The following is a 23,710-nucleotide window of genomic DNA, read 5'->3' as shown; positions in this document are numbered from 1 at the left end:
TAATTATACTATGATTAACTATAATTATAGTAAATACTAAAGTGTACTACAGTATTTTTTATTTTAGTAGACAAATACATCTGCATCACTTTTACACACACTATATAATACTAAATTACTAAATATTAAATTAACACTAAATCATTTATTTGTGTTATTAAACCAAAAAAAGCTTTAATCTGCATAAAGCCAACTGTATTTTCACATGAGTTGACAATATCTGTTGACGAACATTTTCTCGATGTAATGAATGTCCATTGTTTCTGTACATTTTGAAAGGACAATACTGAGAAAATGACGGAACAAAAACAGTGTTTGACAATTTATTATTTATTAACCAATGTTACTAATCTTTCGTGTCATTATTAAAACAGTGCGAACAAATAAGTCGCTTGTATTTCCCATCTAATAAGCAGAGAGAACATTCTGTGTTGAATTTAGAAGGGCTTCGTTAAAAAAGCGAAAAAACATGTCAGTTGTCAGTCGCTTTGTTATTGCTCCACGTGTTTGAAATGACATAGTTTTCTCGAAATCTCCGCCTTGTAGCTAACGCAGCGAGACGCCATTGGTCAGACGAGCTGTCAATCAAACAGACATGGCCGAGCCTTCTCGGTTTGTACAGTAGGCTCTTTGATTGTGTGACATCACCAGTTCCGTCCCAACGCGGAAATGTCCAATATTTGTTATTATATTTTCAGACTGGTTGCTTGTCTTTTACCACACATCTACTGAACGGTAGCAGTGCTGTTTACATGTGAGCATGTCGTCGTGAAGTTTTCCAGACTGTTCGTGATCATGAAGGAGTTTACAATCCGTTCGACCTTAGCTTGTATTTACTGACGGGCACCAAGAACAAATCGCACATTTAACATCTGACAGATCTGTTAGGATCATGGAGAGCCTCGTGGACTGGAGACACCTGTTACTGGCTTTGTTTTGCCTCTTTGGGAACGTTGCAAAGGTAAAATCGGGGCACTGGATCTTAGTGTTTACTTGTTGCTGGTCATCATAGGGGATTCATGAAGACAGGGCTATTTTTGGCTCCCCAGAGGCGGGGTGACCTGGGGTGCACGAAATGACAGTGTGTGTGTTGGAGAGAGAGAAAGTGAGTTTCTTTCGTTTTTTAAACGAACATTTATTGTGTATATATTTATATATGACAGAGAGAGATGCAGATTATAAAACAAAAGATTCAGAGAAGCCCACGAGCCAAATAAAAACACAAAAAATAAATTAATAAAACAAAATCACGTATATGCAATTTCCCCCATCTATTTAACTTACACAAAATACCAAAAAAATAACCATATTAGATAAAAAATCAGTTTCGTGAAAATACTTTATTTACAATAATTTTAAAAATTTAAATATTGTAGCACTAGTTCATCCAAAAATAAGTTATAATTTTTTCATCCTCATGTTGTTCAAAACCTGTATGACTTTCTTATTTGTAACACACACAAAAAAAGATATTTTGAGAAATGTATTGGTTTTGTGTCCATGCCGTAAGAGTCAATGAGTACCAAAATTAATTAGTTAACTGGTTACCAGCATTCTTCATCATATCTTCTTTTGTATTCTGCAGAAGCTGATGATTGCTTTAGTTTGTGCACTTATAACAGTTTCATGCCTGACATTTAACCATGCACGTGTTTGTTATAACAAATTATTAGGGATGCATAACGATTAATCGTGATTAATCTATAGCAGAATAAAGGTTTTTGTTTACATCATATATGTGTGTAAACTGTGTATAATAATTATGTATATATAAATATGCACACATGCATGTATCATTTTAAGAAAAATATATATTGATATATTAAGTATTTATATATTATATAAATTATACATAAATATACAAATGTATGTAAACATTTCTTAAATATATTCATGCATGTGTGTGCATTTATCTATACAAAGTTATTATACACAGTTCACACACATATATGATGTAAACAAAAACTTTTATTCTGCTACAGATTAATCACGATTAATCGTTATGCATCCCTACATTGAACATATGAGATGATCAGTGTTGTGTTTGTTAGTTGTTGTTGATTACAGACTTGGCAAATGGAGTGACATTGTTAAGATCTCTGAAACTTTTGGAGACATTTGTGAGATTTCTTGGTCTTTTTCCAGGAGAAATATATGTGACACAAGAAACTTGTTCTCAATTTAATCTCATTGAGATCTTATAAAGATATGATTTTTCTTTCTTTTGGGTTATGCCATATTTTTCTTTCTTACCCTTAAGTTTTGACAGTTATATTTTGGGACAAGAGTAGCATAGGAACCTGCAAGCAGGAATCCGAAATAAGAGTGCATCTGAATGTTTGCCAAAGGAGCGTCCCGGATCCCATAGTTTCCCTGGCGGACCTTCAGAGTTTATTACATTTAATGCGTTTACCAGATGAGTTAATCCAAAGTGACTTACAGTGCATTCAAGTTATACATTTTATCAGTTTATCAGTGTGCTCTCTGGAATAAAACCCATTTTTTCAAATGAGATGTTACTGAAATCTTTAACATAATTTAAAATAGGAAAATATGCTATACTATAACTCCAAATAAATAAACTGAATGTATAGAAAAAGTCTTGCACAGTATTGTAGTTTGCAAACCTGTATTACCGTTTGCCCAGAGACCTTTAAAATAAAAATGCAAAGATAAAGAATAATGTAAATTTCTCCAGGACGTTCATAATAGATTTTTTTGCATATTCTAGTATGATTGAACACTTTTGAGACAGTTCTTATGTTTTTTCTGCTTCATAAAAAGCTTCATGACATGTTTGTCTAAGAAAATGTAATACATTTTTTTCTGTTTTATTTCAGTGAAAGAAGGAAATTGTGCAATGTTTTCGCAAGTTATACATTATCAACAGATACGCACTCAGTGTGTTAGATTTTTTTGGCCGTTTTGGCAACCAATGTTCCTTTTTTTAATTTTTAGTTAGTTTGAACAGTTAAAGTGTTGAAAGCATGGGTGATAATTTCTCCACTTACAGCAATGAATATGATATTTAGCAGGTAGGAAAACAATATTAACAATGTCTGATGTTGGATTATTTCAACCATCAACATAAAACAGAATATGGTACATGCTAAACACAGGGATGTTTGACATTTTTAAAGGGGCCATGGCATGAAAATTTGACTTGTTCCATGTGTAAGTGCCAGTGCTTCTATCAACCTAGAAAATGTGAAAAAGATCAACCTAGTAACTTAGTTTTGGTAAATCATTCTCTGCAAGAACGTGAAAAATTAGGTCATTGAAATTTGGCTCTCCTTATGATGTCATAAGGGGATCTTATTATAATAATACCACCAATTTAACTGCACTATGCACACACGGCACTGCCATTTATTGCAGAAAAAAGATTAAAAATAATAATTTAAAACACAATTGAGTTTGAATTGCAACAATCACCATTATTGTGATCAGTGTTTGCACTTCATCTGCTCATTTGCATTTTAAAGGAGACACCCAAAACAGCACATTGTTGCTCACACTTACAAAGTGGCAATTTTAACATGCTGTAATAAATTATCTATATATTTTTTTAGCTAAAACTTTATAAATGTGCTCTGGGGACACCAAAGATTTATTTGACATCTTAAAAAATGTATTGTGGCATGTCCCCTTTAAAGCAACACTAAAGAGTTTTTGCGCTTTGCTCCCCCTACAGGTTAGAAGCGGAATTGTCCATTAACACTGTCGTAAGTAATTTAGCCTACTGCAGCATAGCTGGCTCTGATTGGATTGTAGGTCTGCCATAAAGAAAGTTTTTGTAGTTTTCACTCGAACTACAGGACCGCGACCCGACAGTTGGAAACTTCTTTAGTGCGGTTTTGTCCGATAGAGGGCTGCAAAGCGAATGTGAAAGTGCATTTCAGTGTGTTTCGAGTGGATGAACGACTGAAACTTTTTTGGAAACGTTATTTTAGGTAAAAAAAACTCTTTGGTGTTGCTTTAAGGTTAGCCAGTTTCTGGCATCACACCAAAACTGGTTTGAAATGGAACATGTAAAAAATGAATGTTCTAGAGATTCATCATAAAAACACACCCCACCTTGTCAAATTTAAATCGCTTATGAAGAAAAATGGAAACTGGATAAATATTAGGACAAGTTTCTTTGACCTTAGGTGGAACAAAATGCCTTTCTCAATTGTTCAGAGTGGGTTTGTTAGATAAACATCCTAATGTTTTGAAAAGATGTGGTTTTGTTTATATTATTCTTACATACACATACACCATGAGAATAAGTAAATTATGACAAAATTTTAATTTTTGGGTGAACTGTCCCTTTAATAACAAATACTAAATAATTATATGGTAGGCTTGACATTGATAGATATGATTCTGTTATATAATAATTCTACTTAGAAGTGCAACTAATAGGTGTAATCATAAACTAATAAGAAAACACATTTTGACCAAGAAATTGACAAAGATAAAACAGGGAAGTTATCAGAAAAGGTTTCCCACAGCCTGTGCCAAAAGAAATTTGAAACTAAGTTTATAAATGTTGCATGGTACACATTTGTGATATTGACTTAATCATAGTTTACTTAACTTTTGTTCAACATTCAACATAATGTCAGGCAGTTTTGGTAAACATAGGTGGGGTGTTAGTGACTGTGAAGCAGGATATCCTGGTTATTAGAAATTTTCTGTTAACTGAACACATACATATCTCTCTCTCTCTCGCTCTCGCTCTCGCTCTCTCTCTCTCTTTATTTTTAAGGCTATATATCAAGTATCAATTATTTATAAATAGTCGTATCACTACAGTGTGGTATGTGTGTTAGTGTGTTTTATACTTGTTGGCGTAAATAAACTTGTCATAGTGCTTGACCAAACATCTGATTTGATGTTTTACTGCCTATTTCTTAGTGTGAAGGTGGAAGTTCAGTATCTCTACCAGAATCTCTTCTCTTTGTCTCCACACTGGATGGAAGTTTACACGCTGTTAGTAAACAAACAGGAGACATCAAATGGACACTGAAGGAAGGTATAAATGCATAAATATATGTCACCCAGTCTCTGAAACCCAGCTAAAGTCTTTTCTGATTTACTATAAAACAAATACATAATGTAAAGAAAAATATATAAGTTCTGCAAAAATATTAGGGCTGTCAAAATATTTATCGTGATTAATCGCATACAAAATAAAATTTTAATTATTATGCATATATAAATACAGGAATACATGTATACATTTAAGATTTTTTTATTTAGATATAATATAATATAATATATTATATATATATATATATATATATATATATATATATATATATATATATATATATATATATATATATATATATATATATATATAATATAATATATATATACATGTAAATTTTCTTAAGTACATACATGCATGTGTTTGTATTTATATATGCAAAATAATTACACACAGTGCACACACATATATTATGCAAAAACAAACTTTTATTTTGTATGCAATTAATTGCGATTAATCTTTTGACAGCCCTAAACTTTAATATTGACTGAGTAAGGTCATGACTGAAAAATTATTAATTGAACATTAATGTCACCCAGCTTATTCCATTCCAGTTATTGTTATGAAATTAAGTGTGTAAATATATTTTTTATATTTCCATCTTATTTCTAGATCCCATCATACAGGTTCCTGTCTATTTCCAAGAGTAAGTATTTAAAAGAAAGTAGATAAATATACTCGATACAAATATACATTGATACCATGTATGACTTGGAATATTACACTTTCATAAAAAAATTACCTTCTAAAACCACCCCCATTATTCAAGATGTTTATGTTTTTCTTTGTTCAGTCGAGAAGAAAACATTCCAGAATTTTTCTCCATATAATGCACTTTAGTGGACCTCAACAGTTAACAATTTTAATGCAGCTGCAAAGGGCTCTAAACGATCCCCACCGCATAAGCAAAGCGATCGTCATTTTCACCCCAAAAAAAACTTTTCAACCACAACTTCTCGTCTTGGACTAGCCTTGTGATGAGCCAGCGTGTCCTTATGTATTGAGTAATCACGTCGAAAGGTCAAGTATGCAAACATATGTGCTATGTATGTGCTATGATGCTAATTCATTTTTTACGTAATACGGCCGCGCTGGCACGTCACACGGCTAATGCAAGACGAGAAGTTGTGGTATGAAAGTAATTGTTAAATTTTTTTGCCAAAAATGACAATCGTTTAGTTAAATAAGACCCTTAGGCCTCGGTTGGGATCGTTTAGAGGCCTTTAAAGCTGCATTTAAACTTTGGAGGTCTATTAAAGTCCACTATATGGAGAAAAATCCTGAAATGTCTTCCTCAAAAAACATAATTATTTTTCAATTAAACACAGAAAGAAATAAACATCTTGGATGACATGGGGGTGAGTAATTTTTTTTTTCAAAAGAAAGTGGAGTAATGCTTTAAATTGCCTGTTTCCATTTGCAGGCCAGGCTTTTTACCAGATCCGAATGATGGCAGTCTGTATGTATTAGGCGGCAAACGCAAAGAGGGTCTTATGGTGAGTGTCATGGAAAGGCCTGAATGTGTTTGTCAGGGACAAGTGAGAATTTGTGTAATTTATGTGACTCCTTTTCTGTACAGAAACTCCCATTTACTATTCCAGAATTGGTGCAGTCATCTCCATGCAGGAGTTCAGATGGAGTGCTATACACGGGTAACATGAAACATATTTGAAAAATGAAAGATGCACTGAAAGCCTTTTTGATCTAAAAGGAACACGCCGACATTTTGGGATTTTAGCTTATTCACCATATCCCACAGAGTTAGATAAGTCCATACATACCTTTTTCATCTCCGTGTGTCCTGTTACTCTGTCTGACGCACCCACCGCTAGCTTAGCTTAGCACAAAGACTGGAAGTAAATGGCTCCAGCTAGCATACTGCTAGCATACTATAGTTCCCAGTATATACTGTTAAAAGATTGCCGTGTCTCATATGACCTTGTTATTTGTACACAGTGTGACTATACAAATCACAACATAAAAAAGGAAAATGTTTGCGTTATTTTGTCTCTTATTGGGAGCAGTATGCTAGCTGGAGCCATTCACTTCCAGTCTTTGTGCTAAGCTAAGCTAGCGGGGGCTGCGTCAGACAGAGTTGCAGCGCGCACGGAGATGAGAAGGGTGTGTATGGATTTGTCTGACTCTGGGGGATACGGTGAATACGATAAAGTCCCAAAGTGTTGGCATGTTCCTTTAATATTTTGTTCATTATGAAAAAGTCCTCTCGTTTTTGTAGGTAGGTTTTTGCCTTTTAAAGGGCACATATTATGCAAATCCACTTTTGGACATGAATGTGTAGACTGTGTGTGAACACAACAAGGCTACAATGAAAAATATAAACTCTCTTTCCTTTTTTAATTCCCATTAAACCAAAGCTGTCTCATTAGACATGCTGTTTTGACTCTCTTGTTAATGTGATGTCACACTGATTATCCCCCTCCCACAGCCACTGACTGACTGGTTATTTTTACCCAAAAGCTTTTCTAAATGTGTTTGTTGTAGCGCTAATGCGGCTAAATATACTTTTGTCTCAGGCTGAATTCACAGGAATTAGATCTATTTTAACCTAAGCTGTTGTTAAGGGATTGAGGAGCTGTAGCTCATTTGCATTTAAAAAGGAACACACATGAAAAACGTGTTTTTATAGGGCCATTTTGGACACGCTATAAGAAATTATCTGTGATGTATTTTGAGCTGAAATTTCACATTCTAGGCACATCTGAAATTTATCTTACATCTTGTAAAATCATTGCAAGAAATCATTTTTATCCTGTGATCACGAATTTCTACAACATGACAGTGTGTTCATAAATAAATGTTTATGTTTCATGTTGTGTATATTCTCAGGAAAAAAGCAGGACACTTGGTTTGTGGTGGATCCACAGACAGGTGAAAAGCAGACGAGTTTAAGCACCTCGTCCTCGGACTCTATATGCCCATCAGCTCCTCTCTTGTACATTGGTCGCACAGGTAGAACACACACACACACACACACACACCTATTACAATATATGTCACATCATTTATTGTCCATATTCTGTTTTCATGTGTAGAATATATGATCACAATGTATGATACAAAGTCTCAGGAGCTTCGGTGGAATGCTACCTACAATGACTACTCCGCCCCTCTGTATGATGACAAAAATTATGAATACAGTAAGTAATTCACAAGATTTTACAAGCATGTATATTCAATTTGTTGTATGTGATCCTGCGAAAACCAAGCTAAAGTCTCATTACGTAATTATGGAGCATTACAGTTTGATTTCAAGCATTCATTTCAATCTTCGACATGACCTTAAGGTTATACCACAGTATGTACTTTAAGTTATGTAGAATGATTTTAATAATTTAGGTGTTCCTGGAGCTCAGTGGGTAGAGTTTAGCATTAGCAGTGCAAATGGCTTGATACCCATGCAGGGAACCCACAAACTGATCAAATGTATACTATACTGTACCTTAAATGCACTATTTGGGTCAAAGCGTAATGCGTAAGGTAAATAAATATGGAAATGTGCAAAAATGCAATAAAAGGATGTTTTGTGTTTCATGCAGAGATGTCTCACTTCGCATCCAGTGGAGACGGTCTGGTGGTCACAGTGGATCGGGACTCCGGCGAGGTTTTGTGGATGCAGAAGTTTGATTCTCCAGTGGCCGGGTTTTACCTCTGGAGTCAGGACAGCCTGTGGCGAGCTCCACACCTGACAGTCGCCACAGAGACGCTCCGTTACTTAACCTTTACTGCTGAAAACACACAGTCCCAAACCATGAAGTGGACCTACCAGTTTACAAAGGAGAAGCATAGCACCAAGACTCAGCTAGTGTAAGATATATATATATACAGAAACACTCTGCTAATCCCATAAAAGTTTTCCTATTCTCTTTTTTTAAAAATGCACTCCATAACTTTTTCCTCTCTATCGCCATCTCTGTTTGAAACATATAACTGCAGGTTACTTTATGTATTTAACTCTACTCTTTCCCCACAAGCATTTCTCTTGATTTTCACAAAAGTTTAATGCCTCCTAAAAAAATGCTCTTTTTTAAATAAAAAAACATACAATATATAAAAGGAAAGAACAGACCCTCTGCTTTCAAACAAAAACACTGTTTCATCCTATCTTCATCAGTTCACTTTTTATCACCTATCAAATATAGGTAGGTTTCTTCAAAAACACCAAATTTTGAGCAAAAATGCTGAGATCTAATGCAAGACGATCCTCAAAACGGCTGTTTGCCCACGGGCGATATTTCCGGGTTTTATAAGTTGCGGAAGTGCGCCGCCTGGTGGATAATAGCGGTTTTGCGGATTGACATAAAACAATTACCTCAAATTATAAAACGTTATTATAAGCTTACCATTATGTATCAAGATTAGGTAAAACGAGAGTTTTGGAAAGAAGTCTTTTATGTGTTTGATTTTTAGTTATTTTTTATCCACCAAGCAAACTGAAATGAGACGGTCTAGCCCAGTGGTTCCCAAACTTTTTCAGCGTGCAGCCCCCCTTGTGTTCGGTGCATTCCTTCGCGGCCCCCCAAAGAAAATTTGTGACAATTTTTTTTTTCTAAAACCCAACATTTTAATAAAAAAACATTCAATTATACAAAAAAGTAGCTATTTTGGTTAGTAGCCTTATTTTTTTTTAGGTTTAATTACACAGAATTCATGATAAATTAATGTATTTCATAAAATGTCATAAAACTGGGGCCCCCCTGGCACCATTTCGCGGCCCCCAGTTTGAAAACCACTGGTCTAGCCTGCTGGGGGAGTTGCGTCACTTGCTGTCTCCGCCCACAACGATTGTTAGCGGGACACAACAGACTTGTTCGACTTCACGCATCGCGCAAAACGGTCTCTGCGGAACAAAAAATGGGTGTTTCCTGATTTTGGGGTGTTTTCAGACTGGGATTGAGCGTTTTAAACCATCCAATCAAAAAAGTATTGAAGCCCTGAAAAGCCATACATAATTATTTTTTAACTCCTATTTCAGTTTGAAGATGCCCTAAAATTGGGAAACGCCTATTTTTGTTTAGAGTTGAGAGAGACGGCAGCTTTCCCGCAAGTGGGTGTGGTTTCAGCAAATTTGATAACTTATTTTTATTTATTTATTTATTTATTTTAGTTATTAAAATGTTTATTTATTTATTATTATTATTAACATATTTTATTCCGTTTTTTAATCATTCAAATTTGGCCTTGGGGTCAATATTACATATTTTATATTTTTTGTGGTGTCACTGAAACTATATATATATATATATATATATATATATATATATATATATATATATATATATATATATATATATATATATATATATATATATATATATATATATATATATATATATATATATATATATATATTAGTCGGACTTTACACAGAAGTTAACAGTAATAGAAATCCTATCGTACAAATAAAAAACGAAATATGATGCAGGGAAAAAATGACTAAATAAAAATATAAATTTTTTCAGACACTTTATACAAAGTAACCTTCAGTCCTTTCGAGCTATACATTGTATCAGTATACATGTGTGTTTCCTTGCAGTTAACCAACAAAAAAATCCTTTGAATATTTAATTTCACATATTAACTCTAAATAATTACTTAACTGTTACCATATTGTAATTAAATTTACTTGTGTGTGCGCATCTCTTGATAGTCCCACCCTTTATGTTGGCAAGATGGACTCTCATCTGTATGCTTCTTCCTCTCTTGTGCACCAGGGAGTGGCAATAGTTGTAAGTTTTCCAGCCCGTCTTTTAAAACCACCCGTATTGAGTTCCACCTCCCTGTTATTAACCTTATCCTGTTGCCTTGGCAGCCGCAAGGTATTACTCTTGCACGAATCGAGGGGCCGATCACAGCTGGCGTCACAATGGGAAATGGGCGGGCTGAATGCGAGATCACACCCAGCACTGATGTGAAGTATCCACCAGGAAGCACCAGCTCTCTGCAAAATAACTGGCTGCTGATCGGTACGATCCATTCACATGCACTGAAATTTACTGTACCTTCATGTATTAACAAACATGCCGAAATAGAAAATATTGTCAAAATATGCTGTCACTGGGGCAGTACCTTTTAAAAGGTCATAATATTTATCATTTATGTACAGATATGTATACACTTAGTACCAATATGTACCTTTGAGGTACTAACATGAACTTTATAGGTACAAAGGTGTTGTGAGACTCAAACCGGCAACTCTCGGGATTCTCTAACTATTAGGCCACAACAGGTAGGTATGCAATTTTGGACCTGTATTATGTTTTGACAAATCTTATGTTTGTTGTGTGTGTTATTTGTATAGGTCACCATGAGGTTCCTCCTTTGGCTCACACCACCATGTTAAGAGATTTCCCGGAGAACCTACGGCGCTCCGGTGATGTGATCCCACCTCAAGGTTCTGGTTCTTCTTTCCGTCCTGTCTCTCACCCAGTGAGTCCAATGCATACTTCAGTGCACACTCTTAAAGGGCCGGTACACCCAAATATAATTTATTTTATATAAATATATTTATAATAATTTTGTGTTCTTCTGCGGTACACAGATTTTTCGCATAATAAAAATAAAAGTGATTGATACTGTATTTATAGTCCAATTCGGTTTTGACATAATCTGCATAATCAGTTACAGGAGGGACAATCACAATCTTGTTTACATTGTTGTCATGTTTTTTTCCGTAGTTGCCGCCAGTAACACAGCGCAACTCTTCACCCATGTTGCCCGACTCCTTGACCTCTGACCCAATGACTGTGTTGGTAGTGACACTGCTTTTAGGGGCGTGGATTGCTTTTCTGCTAAAACACAATAGGGTAAGAGAGTTTGTGTGTTAACTTGATGTTAGTGCCACCTGTACCATATCGCAGTCCACACTAAACACTCTTTTTAGGGGCACTCACACGAGTTCGGAAAACAATGTTCACGTCATTCTCACGAACCAAACTCTGGTGGCAATCTAACCCGGTTGCACACCAAAAGTGCTAGTATGAAACCCCCCTAAATGTCTTCTGAAGAGCAAGAATATGTTTGTGAGAAAAAATGATGCATATTTCGAGCTTATGGAGCGATCGATATGTCGCATATTAATGTAATGTCATGGGGTGAGGAAATTTCGAAATAAATTTTTACATTTGCGTGAACTATTTGTTTAAAGCCCGCTCAAACCAAGGGCCAGATTTACAGTTCTCACCGGAGCAAACATCTCTTTTGCCGTTAAAAAACTATTGGCAGTGAAAAATGTGCGTTGAAAAGGCTGTGGATTTTGCGATTGACCTTATTGCATGCATTTGTATGAGTTTCTCATTTAGATGCAAAATTTATGAGAGGAGAGTTTTTTAATTAATCACGCAACGTGATTTACTAAAGTATGATCAGGTTTTATGCGTACGTGATGCGTACAGTAGTGATGGGCGAATTCGAAGCATGCTTCATGAGGCTTCGAAACATTTACGAATCTTTTGTTTCAAATCATTGGTTCGGAGCTTGATTCAAACTGGCCAAAGTCACGTGATTTTAGCAAACGAGGCTTCATTACGTCATAACGGTTTCGAAATGTTTCGAAAATCCGAGGATTCACCACTAGGGGGAGTTGATCCCAAATGACTACAAGGTGAACTCAGGTCAGTTTTATTGTAAAAGTTATAAAACACTCATCCTTCTGACTAATAACACCACAATTTTGTCTACTTTTTGTTTATAGACAGATTTAATGACAAAAATGTGCATAATTAAAAAGGGAGTTCGTTTTAATGATTTGTTTGCCATAAATAAAACTAAAAACACAGAATACACTTTTATTTAAATTAAATAATTAATTTTTCTTAAAAACATATTTTAAGAACACTATTGCTATTATTTTTTAAAAAGTGTAAAATGTTTGGACAGATTTTGTTGCTTTCACACTATTTTGACCAGCAGGTGTCCGAGCGTGTATGGTGTTTCGAACGCTTCAAAAAACTGAATCAATTTCCGAAGTAATTGGTTCAATTGATTCGAAGCTTCGTAAAGCTTAGTTTCTCCCATCACTAGCGTACAGTGCATGTGGCGCAATTTTCGTCATCAGACCTTTTTGAAACCCTGCGTATATTGTACACACAGGTTGCATATGTACGTACAGGAGATGTGTTGCATAATGTCGCAATGCGCATACGTCGAACGTCTGCGTACACGTATGAGTCAAATAAACTATGCTTTGCAAGGCTGTGTGGTATGTTCATGTATACGTAAAAAAACAGACCGGGCTTAAAGGGGACATTTCATAAGACTTTTTTAAGATGTCAAATACATCTTTGGTGTCTCCAGAGTACATATGTGAAGTTTTATCTCAAAATACCATATAGATAATTTATTATAGCATTCTAAAATTGCAACTTTGTAGGTGTGAGCAAAAATGTGCTGTTTTGGGTGTGCCCGTTGAAATGCATATGAGCTGATCTCTGCACTAAATAGCAGTGCTGTGGTTGGATAGTGCAGATTAAGGGGCATTATTATCCCCTTGTTACATCACAAGGGGAGACACATTTCAATTTTTTCACATGCTTGCGGAGAATGGTTTACCAAAACTAAGTTACTGGGTTGATCTTTTTCACATTATCTAGGTTGCTAGAAGCACTGGGGACCCAATTATAACACTTAAACATGGAAAAGTCAGATTTTCATTATATGTCCCCTTTAAGATTGTTGATTTTGTGGTATTTGCGTCATTATTTAACACCTAAAAATGTATTATTCATCAGCTGGAAAACATTTCTGAAAGTGATCCCAACAATATCATTCCTCTGTATTGTTATAATTGTCATGTGAACTCTGCTATTCACTTATATTTTAAACTTGATCTTTATAGTTATCATTCTTGGTGTGAGCGGGCCATTAGTGCTTATTTAAAACGGTCATGAAACCTTCTTTGGAAATAAATTAGTTTAAAATACTTTGAAATAACATTCATAGACCTAATACATTTTGTTTTATCAGCCTGTCAAGTCCCAGAAATCTGATGAGCCTATGGACTTCAACCATCTGACCACACTGACCAATCAGAATCCTTCAACAGAACCCAACTCTCCACCCTCCTCATCATCCTACAGCAATAACAGCCATTCAGAGAAGACTAGTTCTGTTGCATCCAATCAAACCCGGCCGTTCTCAAGCAAAGACTCCGCCTCAGGAGCAGCAGTCAGCCAATCGCAAAATGCGTAGACCATTCTGAATCTACACCTTTAACAATTTTAGATTTTGCAAACCTGTTTTAAACATGTTTTCTTGTTTATCTCATTTAACTGGTGTTGTGTGCATGTTTCATTCAGATGAACAGCCTGAAGTTTTGGAGGTTGGAAAAATCTCCTTCAGTCCTGCTGAGGTGCTGGGACATGGAACGGCGGGAACATTTGTTTTCCGGTGTGTTTTTATAAACTGAGAATGGCTTTTGCTCAAAAATTATTTCCTTGTCTAATGTTATGGATAGAGTTTATATTTTAGCGCTGTTTACTAATGCAAGCATCTATGTTGCTATTCTTTATATCTAAAAGTGCATTGTGTAACTTTTAGGTGGATCTCTTGACCAAAAATGCAATATAATATACATAACTATATTATCAGTGGTGTATAAAGACCTTACATAATGGACTGTATTGTTTTTATTACCTTAGTATGAGCCGTTTTTATCTACATACACCGCGTGTCCCCTTATATGGAAGTGCGTTTCGTCACTATTTAGTCTTTGACGATGACATAGAGACAGAGCGCAGTTATGCAAATTTGAAAACCACGCCCACCGGGGGGGAACGCAATCCAACCGTCTCCATTGACTTTGTATTGCGAGAAGCCGCCTCCTTGTCATTTCTGGCTTATAACAAAAACAGAGTAATGCCTAAAAGCTGCTGTGTGACAATATGTACAGCTAACAAGCCAAAGAACCCAGAAATAAGTTTTTATAAGCTGTCGAGCCGTAAAACCCAGCCTTTAAGGAGAATAAAGTGGATCGCCGACTATGTTTCCCCCTAGTGGACGCAGTTCTACTAATAGAAGTACTATGAAAAGTTGCCTGTATCCATTTTTGTGTCTTTAAATGCTAGTTTTTTGGGGTCGACAGCTTATAAAAACTTATTTACAGATTAAACTTAAAAACAGAATAATACCTAAAAGCTGCTGTGTGACAAGGTGTACATCTAACAAGCAAAAAAAAAACATACGTTTTTATAAGCTGTCGACTTCAAAAAACGAGCATTTAAACGAGCTCTGTCTCTATATTTGTCCTATGGCACCTACCGTTGCTTCACTATGCGTTTCGAGTAAGATGTGGACTGAGCCGCTGGTTGCAATTCACAGTCTCACCGCTAGATGCCGCTAACAGTCTACACACTGGACCTTTAAATTAAAAATAATTGACATTTATTTCTGAGGGATTGTAATGGAGCAGTTATGTTCATTATACTTGTATACTAATAACAATAGCGTGTTTGCAGGGGACATTTTGACGGCAGGCGTGTGGCAGTAAAGCGAATCCTTCCCGAATGCGTGGAATTTGCGGAGCGAGAAGTTCAGCTGCTCAGGGAATCAGACGAACATCCCAATGTCATCCGTTACTTCTGCACAGAACGGGACAGACAGTTCACGTACATCGCCATTGAACTGTGTGCCGTTACGCTCCAACAGGTGTGTGTGATAATATTACTAAGTGATGCTACACTTTTCAACAAATGCAAGTGTATAATCACAAATGTTGTATTGTTTTTTGCATGCAGTACGTTGAGGACCCAAGCTGCCCTTACTCAAGCCTAAACCCGGTGTCGCTGCTGGAGCAGACCATGTGTGGCCTCAATCACCTTCACTCCCTCAACATCGGTAAGTCCCAAAACACCTCACAGTCGCTCATATTGCATTACATTTATGTTCATTCATGCCATTGAGTAATTGGATGCTGCCCTCATTTTGTCATGCAAGCAGACGACGGATTGTTAATACTAATTACACGATCCTCTCTCATTCAGTTCACAGAGATTTAAAGCCACGCAATATTTTGCTCTCTCTCCCTGGTGTATTGGGTCGAGTCCGGGCAGTGATCTCAGATTTCGGCTTGTGTAAGAAGCTCCCAGATGGTCGCCATAGTTTTAGCCTACGCTCTGGGATACCAGGAACTGAAGGCTGGATTGCCCCGGAGTTACTTACAAATGATCCGAAAGGAAATCCTGTAGGACTGCCAAAACACGTAGATGCATATATATAACCACATTATTAACTGTGTTATAACCTTATACTTTAATTCTGATTTTTTTGTAGACCAGCGCTGTGGATATATTCTCGGCAGGATGTGTGTTTTATTACGTGACGTCCAAAGGACAGCATCCATTCAGTGATACATTACGACGACAAGCCAATATCCTGTCCGGGGTGTATAACCTCGACCACTTTATGGAGGATATACACGGTATTTGTGTGTGGGAGTGAATGTGTTTTCTGTTTCAGAGTCCACTTTTGTTAAACAAATTCGAGCCAGGTGACCACAATGGCAAATAGTTTGTTTCTTTATTAAAGCTTATTTGTCACATTTCTAAAAATAAATAAATAAATAAATAAACAATTAGCTGATTTTTTGTATTTATGACAAAACTGTATTCATGACAATATTTTATGTAGGGTGAATTCAGGTAGCTAAGGAAAGTTTCAATCCCGATCTACCTGGATTAAATTTTTTGTCTTAAAGGGACAGTTCACCCAAAAATGTAAATTCTGCTATCATTTATTCCCCCTTGAGTTGTTCTAGCCTTGTATAAATTACTTTATTCAGCTAAATACAAAGAAAAATATTTTAAGGATTGTTTGAAGCAGGGCGGATTAGGGGCACCATTGACTTCCATTGTAGGGTTAAAGGATTGGTACATTTTCTTAAAAAAAAAATTCAGATCATTTACTCACCACCATGTCATCTAAAATGTTGATGTCTTTCTTTGTTCGGTCGAGAAGAAATTATGTTTTTTGAGGAAGACATTCCAGGATTTTTCTGATTTTGATGGACCCCAGCACTTGGCAGTTTTAATGCGGTTTAAATTTGCAGTTTTAAAGGACTCTAAATGGTCTCAAACGAGGCATGGGAGTCTTATCTGGCAAAACGATTGTCATTTTTGGCGAGAAAAGTTGAAAATGTGCGCTTTTGAACCACAACTTCTCGTCTTCCTCCGGTCCTGTGACGCGACAGCGCGACCTCACGTGATACGTCATCACGTCAAGAGGTCACGGATGACGTGCGAAACCACGCCCCAGTGTTTACAAGTGTGGAGAAAGAGGACCGTTTTGACATTGTTGTATGTTGAATGATACTAATTAATGTTTTTGTGTCAGTTTATTGTTTAAACTAAAGCGTTTCATAATGTAACACGTGACCTTTCGACGTCATTACGCAATTACGTGAGGTCACAGGACCGGAGGAAGAGGATAGGTTGTGGTTTTGGAGTGCATGTTTTTTATTTTTCTTGCCAAAATGACAATCGTTTCACTAGATAAGACCCTTATGCCTCGTTTGAGATCGTTTAGAGTCAGCAATTTTAAACTACATTAAAACTGTTAAATGTTGGGGTCCATTAAAATTAGAAAAATCCTGGAATTTTTCCTGAAAAAAAAACATAATTTCTTCTCGACTGAACAAAGAAAGACATTAACATTTTGGATGTCATGGTGGTGAGTAAATTATCTTCATTTTTTTTTTTTTTTTAGAAAATGGACTAATCCTTTAACCTTACAATGGAAGTCAATGGTGCCCCAGATCTGCTTTGTTACAAACACTCTCTTTAAAATATCTTCCTTTGTACTTAGCAGAATAAAATAATTTATACATGGATTGGCGTAAGTCAGGACTAGGCCTTAGTTTAATTAGGAAATATAACTAGTTTTAACAAACATGCCTTACTTAAAACAGTACTGGCGTGCATTTTGAGGCAAAACAAAGGGCACTGATATTTTTAAGATATGTCAGCGCAAGTTGTTTTCAGTTTGGACAGCTCTTTACATTTATTTTAGTCAAGGACTAGTCTAATCCCTGTCCGGGAAACCGCTCCATAGTCAATATAGTTAATATAGTTGTATATATTAATGCACAATAAACTAACATAACTCTATTGATATTAACTAACATTAAAAAAGATGAATAAATGCCAAAAAACAACTGCTCATTGTTAGTTCCTGTTAGCTTATGCATTTAGTAATTTTAACAAATACAACCTTATTGTAAAGTTTGGATGACTAAAACAAACAAAATATAGATAAAGAAACAAAAGTAACACTCTAGATATCGACAAATTAAAAATCTGAACCGGTCAATTACTAGTATTAGATTAACCTGTAAACATTTCTGTTTGTGTTTTTAGAGGACGTGATCGGCCGTGACCTCATCGAGCGGATGATCAGTGCCGAACCAGAGACGCGTCCCTCTGCAGCATCCGTTCTTAAACATCCCTTCTTCTGGAGTCCAGAAAAACAGCTGCAGTTCTTTCAGGTGTGTCTGTGTGCGCGTACGCAGCCCGCAATGCTTGAAATTGAATGTGGCGTGACATCTGTTTTTTGTCTGTAGGATGTCAGTGACAGAATAGAGAAAGAGCCGTCGGAAAGCCCCATAGTGGCCCGTCTGGAGAACTCGGGAAGATCTGTAGTGAGAACCAACTGGAGGATGCACATATCAGCGCCGCTTCAGGCTGGTATGAACTGTTATTTACCATTATTACACGGCTCTCTGGAATGCTTGATTCTGATTGGTCAGTTGAGACATTTGCAGGTTCGTTCTTTTCAAAAAATAACCGCTCCAAAGTAATAATGCATAGCCGGTACTACTTGTACGATTAAAATCGCTCCGCGCCAATAAAGACCAATAAAGATTACTGTTTGGCGCCATCTTGTGACAAACACTGGACAACCATAATTAAGAATGGAAAATTTTGACATTAATTTTAACATGTACGGAAAAAACAAAACATTTAAACAGTGGATAGAAGAACGAACAACGACAAGACACAGAGAGCTTACTGAGACTGAACTTGACAAAATAGAGCATGACAGCTACGAAGCCAACACACAAAAAATACAGAATGGGCATTAAAACTTCTCAAAGACTGGCTAAAAAAGAAAAAAATGAGACAGACAAGTATGAAGCAGAGGATCTTAATAAGGTATTACAATCATTTTATGCATCTGTGCAAAGTTTCACGGAACGATAAAAATGTTAATTTAAAACAAATATGCCAATAAAATGTTTCAAATTCATATTCATGTCCGTTTTTTTTCTTATGTGACAAGTAGCCGTGTAATAAGCGGGATAATGTAGAGGCAGCCGGTAGTTATCGGGAAAATAAGCCCCTGCAGTGTGATACAAGACCCTCCGCTTCACGTCGGGTCCTGATCACACCGTCGGGGCTTATTTCCCGATAACTACCGGCTGCCTCTACATTATCCCTTACTCAAAAATACCAATTTATACAACAGTTTATAAAACATTATGATTTTATATGTTTAATCCTGAATATATAATGTAGACTGTTTTCCTTTATGATAGATCTTAGAAAATTTCGCACATATAAAGGGAATTCTGTGAGAGATCTACTTAGAGCAATGAGAAATAAAGTAAGTATGTGAAGTTCAAGCATTGCCATTAATGTCATTTTTAAACCACTAACCCCCCCCCCCCCCCCAAATTGTTTATTTTTATTAAAGTAATCGCTTGTGCTACAAACATCCCAGACAGCAGTCGACTCCAGGCCGGATCCGCGCCGAAGTTGGCAGCTCCGGAGCGGATCTGGCATGGAGTCGTCTGGTGTCTAGGATGTTTATTTTTATATTCATATTTTATAACATATGCATTTGGCAGACGCTTTTATCCAAAATGACTTGATTTTAAGGTAAAATTTTTTACCAGTTTTTCTTAGAATTCGAACCCATGACCTTTGCGCTGCTAGCCAAGCAGAGGTGTGCTGTTGCTATTCTAAGCAGTACTAGATAAACATTTAGTTTTAGGTTATAAAATAATGATGGGATAAAAGTGTAGGTTGCAAGAATCCACAGACCATAAAACACCTGACCTTTGTTCTCCTACTTGTTTTCCAACAGAAACATCATTATCACGAACTGCCACCTGAGGTACAAACAGCCCTCGGTGAAGTCCCCGATGGATTCGTGGTGTATTTTACATCCCGTTTCCCCCGGTTACTGCTTCATACGCATTCAGCTCTTAGCATCTGTGCCCCAGAGAGACTCTTTCATCCGTACTACCACCACTAAACATCTCCACAGACTGATGCTTGTTTGTTATTTTACGGGATCGAAGAGAAGAGATAAGGACTTTGAGGAAAATGCAAAGCACTGTTCGATATTTCTGGATTTTAGAGCTGTGAATGCTTTCGTTTGCAGAACACTACTGACAATTTTTGCTTCGTCAAAAAATCTTTTCAACAAGGTACCCCACTGGACTTAAAAAATAGATGATGATGAATAGTTAATGTCTAAAGTGCAAATCGCAGGTCATATTAACAAAATTATTTGTGGTTACTGAGTGTGTTAGTTTACCCCAAATTTCCCGAACCCTAAATGTTCCAATCCTGTATGGAACACCAAAAGGGACATTTTTGGTCACCAAACAAAGGATGGTGACTGCAGGCTACCTGTATTTTTAATAGGTGGTACTTTATTTAAGTATTTTTATATTTAGGTGATGAAAATCTAAGAAAAGTTAAGGTCAAGTCAGGGTATCATTTATTGATATTTTGCTTTACTAAAATGATTTTTTAGTTTAAAAACACAGATTTTATTCTCTGGATTGTACACCATGTTTTCTCAGCGTGGGTTTATGCTACATTACTACACGATATCACACATCCCTCATCTTCATCCTAGAGTTTTACAGCTTGTAAACAGAGATATGGTGTTATACGTTCTTATTCAGTTTAATTTCCCCAGTATTTCAAGCCTGCTGTACACAAATAAAATGCTTGTTACATAAGCACGTATTGCACATTATAAGCCTTTACCATCACTCAGTAATTTTATACTGTTTTTTTAAAAATGTTATCTTTTTATAAATTAAATGTTGCGGACGTTGGAAAAAAACAAGATTGGAAAGAGAAGTGCCTTTGTTTTTCTACCAAATAAAAATACATGCATTGCTTTCTAATCACTTTCAAAGTAATTTGTTGTCATCGGCCTGCGCAGCACCGCATGAAGTTGAACACACGTGCTATGTAATGTGCAGGCAAGCATTATTTACATGCACAAGAAAATATCTTAATTTTTTCTATTGTTTTAAAGTTAAATGTTACTTTTGTTTAAATAATGATGGGTTTATTTAAAAAATTTGTACATACCATTTGGTCTTGGTAATTTACATGACAATCTTAGACTACGATATATTTGCTTCCTCACCCTGTGTCATTGTAATGTTACATGTGCACTTCTACGCAAGAGGACACCTTTGTATGACATTTGGTGTAACAGAGTATTTGTTCTTGGTGCAAGCTTTATCACAGAGACTTGTATGAGTGCATACTTGTGAGATTGAAGTGTATTAGCCTCCAGTTTTAGCACTGATGAAAAGACAGGGATTGTTTAAGAAAATATTACATTAATACCAAAAATATTCTGGGTTATACTTGTCACTAATGTATCGTAAACTAAAACACAATGCTTTAAAATGTCATTGAATACATTGTAAGCAAACAATCCATTATATTTGAATAAAATTTTGCATTCTTTTCCCCGTTTGAACATTTCAATTGGTATTTAACGATTTATAATATGCATTAATGCATAAACAAATGCAGAATTAAATGAAGCACATAAATAAAAATAAGATAAAAACAATCTGTGTGTGCATATCTTTAATAAAGTAATAAATTATTGTATTTCAATTGTAATTGTCTTACCCATACACTATATGTATTTAACCAACCTTTATACATTTTTTAATACTAATTTTTATTAATTTCATCACTGTTATTTTAAATTTGGGTGGTCTGTATTGTGTTCACAAGTAGTGGACACAAAATGTGCTTGGTATGACACCTGTTTCATCTTTAAGTAACCAACAGTGTTCTGACAAAGAGAGATCTAATAAAACCTTGATGTAAATCTTGGATCTGTAAGATCTAACATGATGGTAGACAATATTCTGCACAATGGTCTACAAAAAAACATTTGTCTCCGATTTGCATTTCCACAACTATCTAAGCATTCCTAATCCCTAATTTTCCAAGCACAATCCCACAGAAGAAAAATGGGTTTGTATACAAAAGAACTTAGATGCAAAACCTGCACCTGACATGTTTTATAGAAAATTATATTTTAATCAGGCTCTTGTGTTGAGTTTTAATAACTTCACTTTAAAGGGACGTTCCACTATTTTTGAAAATATGCACATTTTCCAGCTCCCCTAGAGTTAAACATTTGATTCTTACCATTTTGGAATCCATTCAGCTGATCTTCGGGTCTGGCGCTACCACTTGTAGCATAGCTTAGCACAATCCATTGAATCTGATTAGACCATTAGCATTGCGCTAAAAAATTTCAATATTTCAATAAAAGAGTTTCAATATTTTTTCTATTAAAACTTGACTCTTCTGTAGTTACATTGTGTACTAAGACCGACGGAAAATTAAAAGTTGTGATTTTCTAGGCCGATATGTATTCTGGTGTAATAATCAATGACTTTGCTGCCGTAACATGGCTGCAGCAGGCGTGGTGAAAAGCTAAGCTAAGCTTTGCTAAAAGTGCTAGCACCAGACCCAGTGATTGGCTGAATGGATTCTAAAACGTTAAGAATCAAATGTTTAACTCTAGGGGAGCTGGAAAATGAGCATATTTTCAAAAAAGTGGAATGTCCCTTTAACTAACCTTTATACACTTTTACAGCTGTGTAATTTTGTGTCTGTATTGTGTTCACAAGCAGTGGACATCATGGGACAAACTGTAAATTTGCTTGGTATGACACGTTTCTAGTCATCTTTAAGTAACCAACAGTGTTCTGACAAAGAGAGATCTAATAAAACCTTAGTGCAAGAACTTGATGTAAATCTTGGATCTGTAAGATCTAACATGATGGTAGACATTTTCTGCACATTCGTCAACAAATCATTTGTTTCCAATTTGCGTTTCCAGAACTCTTTTAAGCATTCCTAACCCTTATTTTTCCAAGCACAACCATGAAAAATTCCGACAGAAAAAAATGTGATTGTATATTAAATAGTTCACCCAAAAATTAAAATTCTGTCATCATTTACTCACTCGCATGTTGTTACAAATCTGTATAAATTTCGTTGTTCTGATTAACACAAAGATATTTTGAGAAATGTTTGTAACAAAACCATTCGTGGACCTTATTCACTTCCATAGTATTCTTTTTACTACTATAGAAGTAGGGATGGGACGGTATGAAATTTTATAACATGATTAAAGTGACCAAAGTTATCACGGTTATCAATATTATCATGGTTTTGTTAAAATGAGATGGAAATGTTCAAAAAGAACTGATACACACACTGAAAGCATTTTAACAAGTTTTATTTTTGAAAATCACAATTTAATATTTCAAGTCCCTGAAATTATTTCTGTGGTTAAAAAATAAATCTGTCTAATAAGTTTACCGTGAATGAATACATTATCCCTTAAATGCCTTCTTGTGCATAAAACTATGTT

General features: G+C 35.7%; 1 protein-coding gene across 2 annotated transcripts; it reads left to right on the top strand.

The window, feature by feature from the left end:
• The first annotated feature begins 613 nt into the window (after window positions 1–613).
• ern2 (endoplasmic reticulum to nucleus signaling 2) lies at window positions 614–21,880 on the top strand. Of its 2 annotated transcripts, none has more exons than XM_073866218.1 (22): window positions 614–961; window positions 4,903–5,020; window positions 5,651–5,684; window positions 6,462–6,534; window positions 6,618–6,690; window positions 7,886–8,008; window positions 8,092–8,196; window positions 8,596–8,863; window positions 10,707–10,785; window positions 10,869–11,022; window positions 11,358–11,485; window positions 11,734–11,862; window positions 14,021–14,240; window positions 14,356–14,443; window positions 15,511–15,700; window positions 15,790–15,889; window positions 16,036–16,235; window positions 16,325–16,472; window positions 18,406–18,533; window positions 18,609–18,732; window positions 19,584–19,651; window positions 20,135–21,880. In XM_073866218.1, exons 1-22 carry the CDS (start codon window positions 893–895, stop codon window positions 20,303–20,305), a joined length of 2,790 nt encoding a protein of 929 aa, XP_073722319.1. In that variant the 5' UTR covers window positions 614–892; the 3' UTR covers window positions 20,306–21,880. The 2 variants fall into 2 exon arrangements, with proteins under 2 accessions (XP_073722319.1, XP_073722320.1); XM_073866219.1 differs by having other exon boundaries at window positions 614–1,105.
• Window positions 21,881–23,710: the final 1,830 nt, after the last annotated feature.

Source organism: Misgurnus anguillicaudatus, chromosome 3 (assembly GCF_027580225.2).
Source record: "Misgurnus anguillicaudatus chromosome 3, ASM2758022v2, whole genome shotgun sequence".
Lineage (NCBI taxonomy): Eukaryota > Metazoa > Chordata > Actinopteri > Cypriniformes > Cobitidae > Misgurnus > Misgurnus anguillicaudatus.
The sequence above is the reverse complement of the archived record's forward strand: the minus strand, read 5'-3'. Positions and strand labels throughout refer to the sequence as shown.

Coding starts and splice junctions, on each gene's coding strand:
- ern2 (XM_073866218.1), top strand. CDS start 893: ATGGAGAGCCTCGTGGACTGGAGACACCTGTTACTGGCTTTGTTTTGC. Junction 5,021..5,650: donor CAAATGGACACTGAAGGAAG/GTATAAATGCAT, acceptor TCTTATTTCTAG/ATCCCATCATACAGGTTCCT. Junction 11,023..11,357: donor AAATAACTGGCTGCTGATCG/GTACGATCCATT, acceptor TTATTTGTATAG/GTCACCATGAGGTTCCTCCT.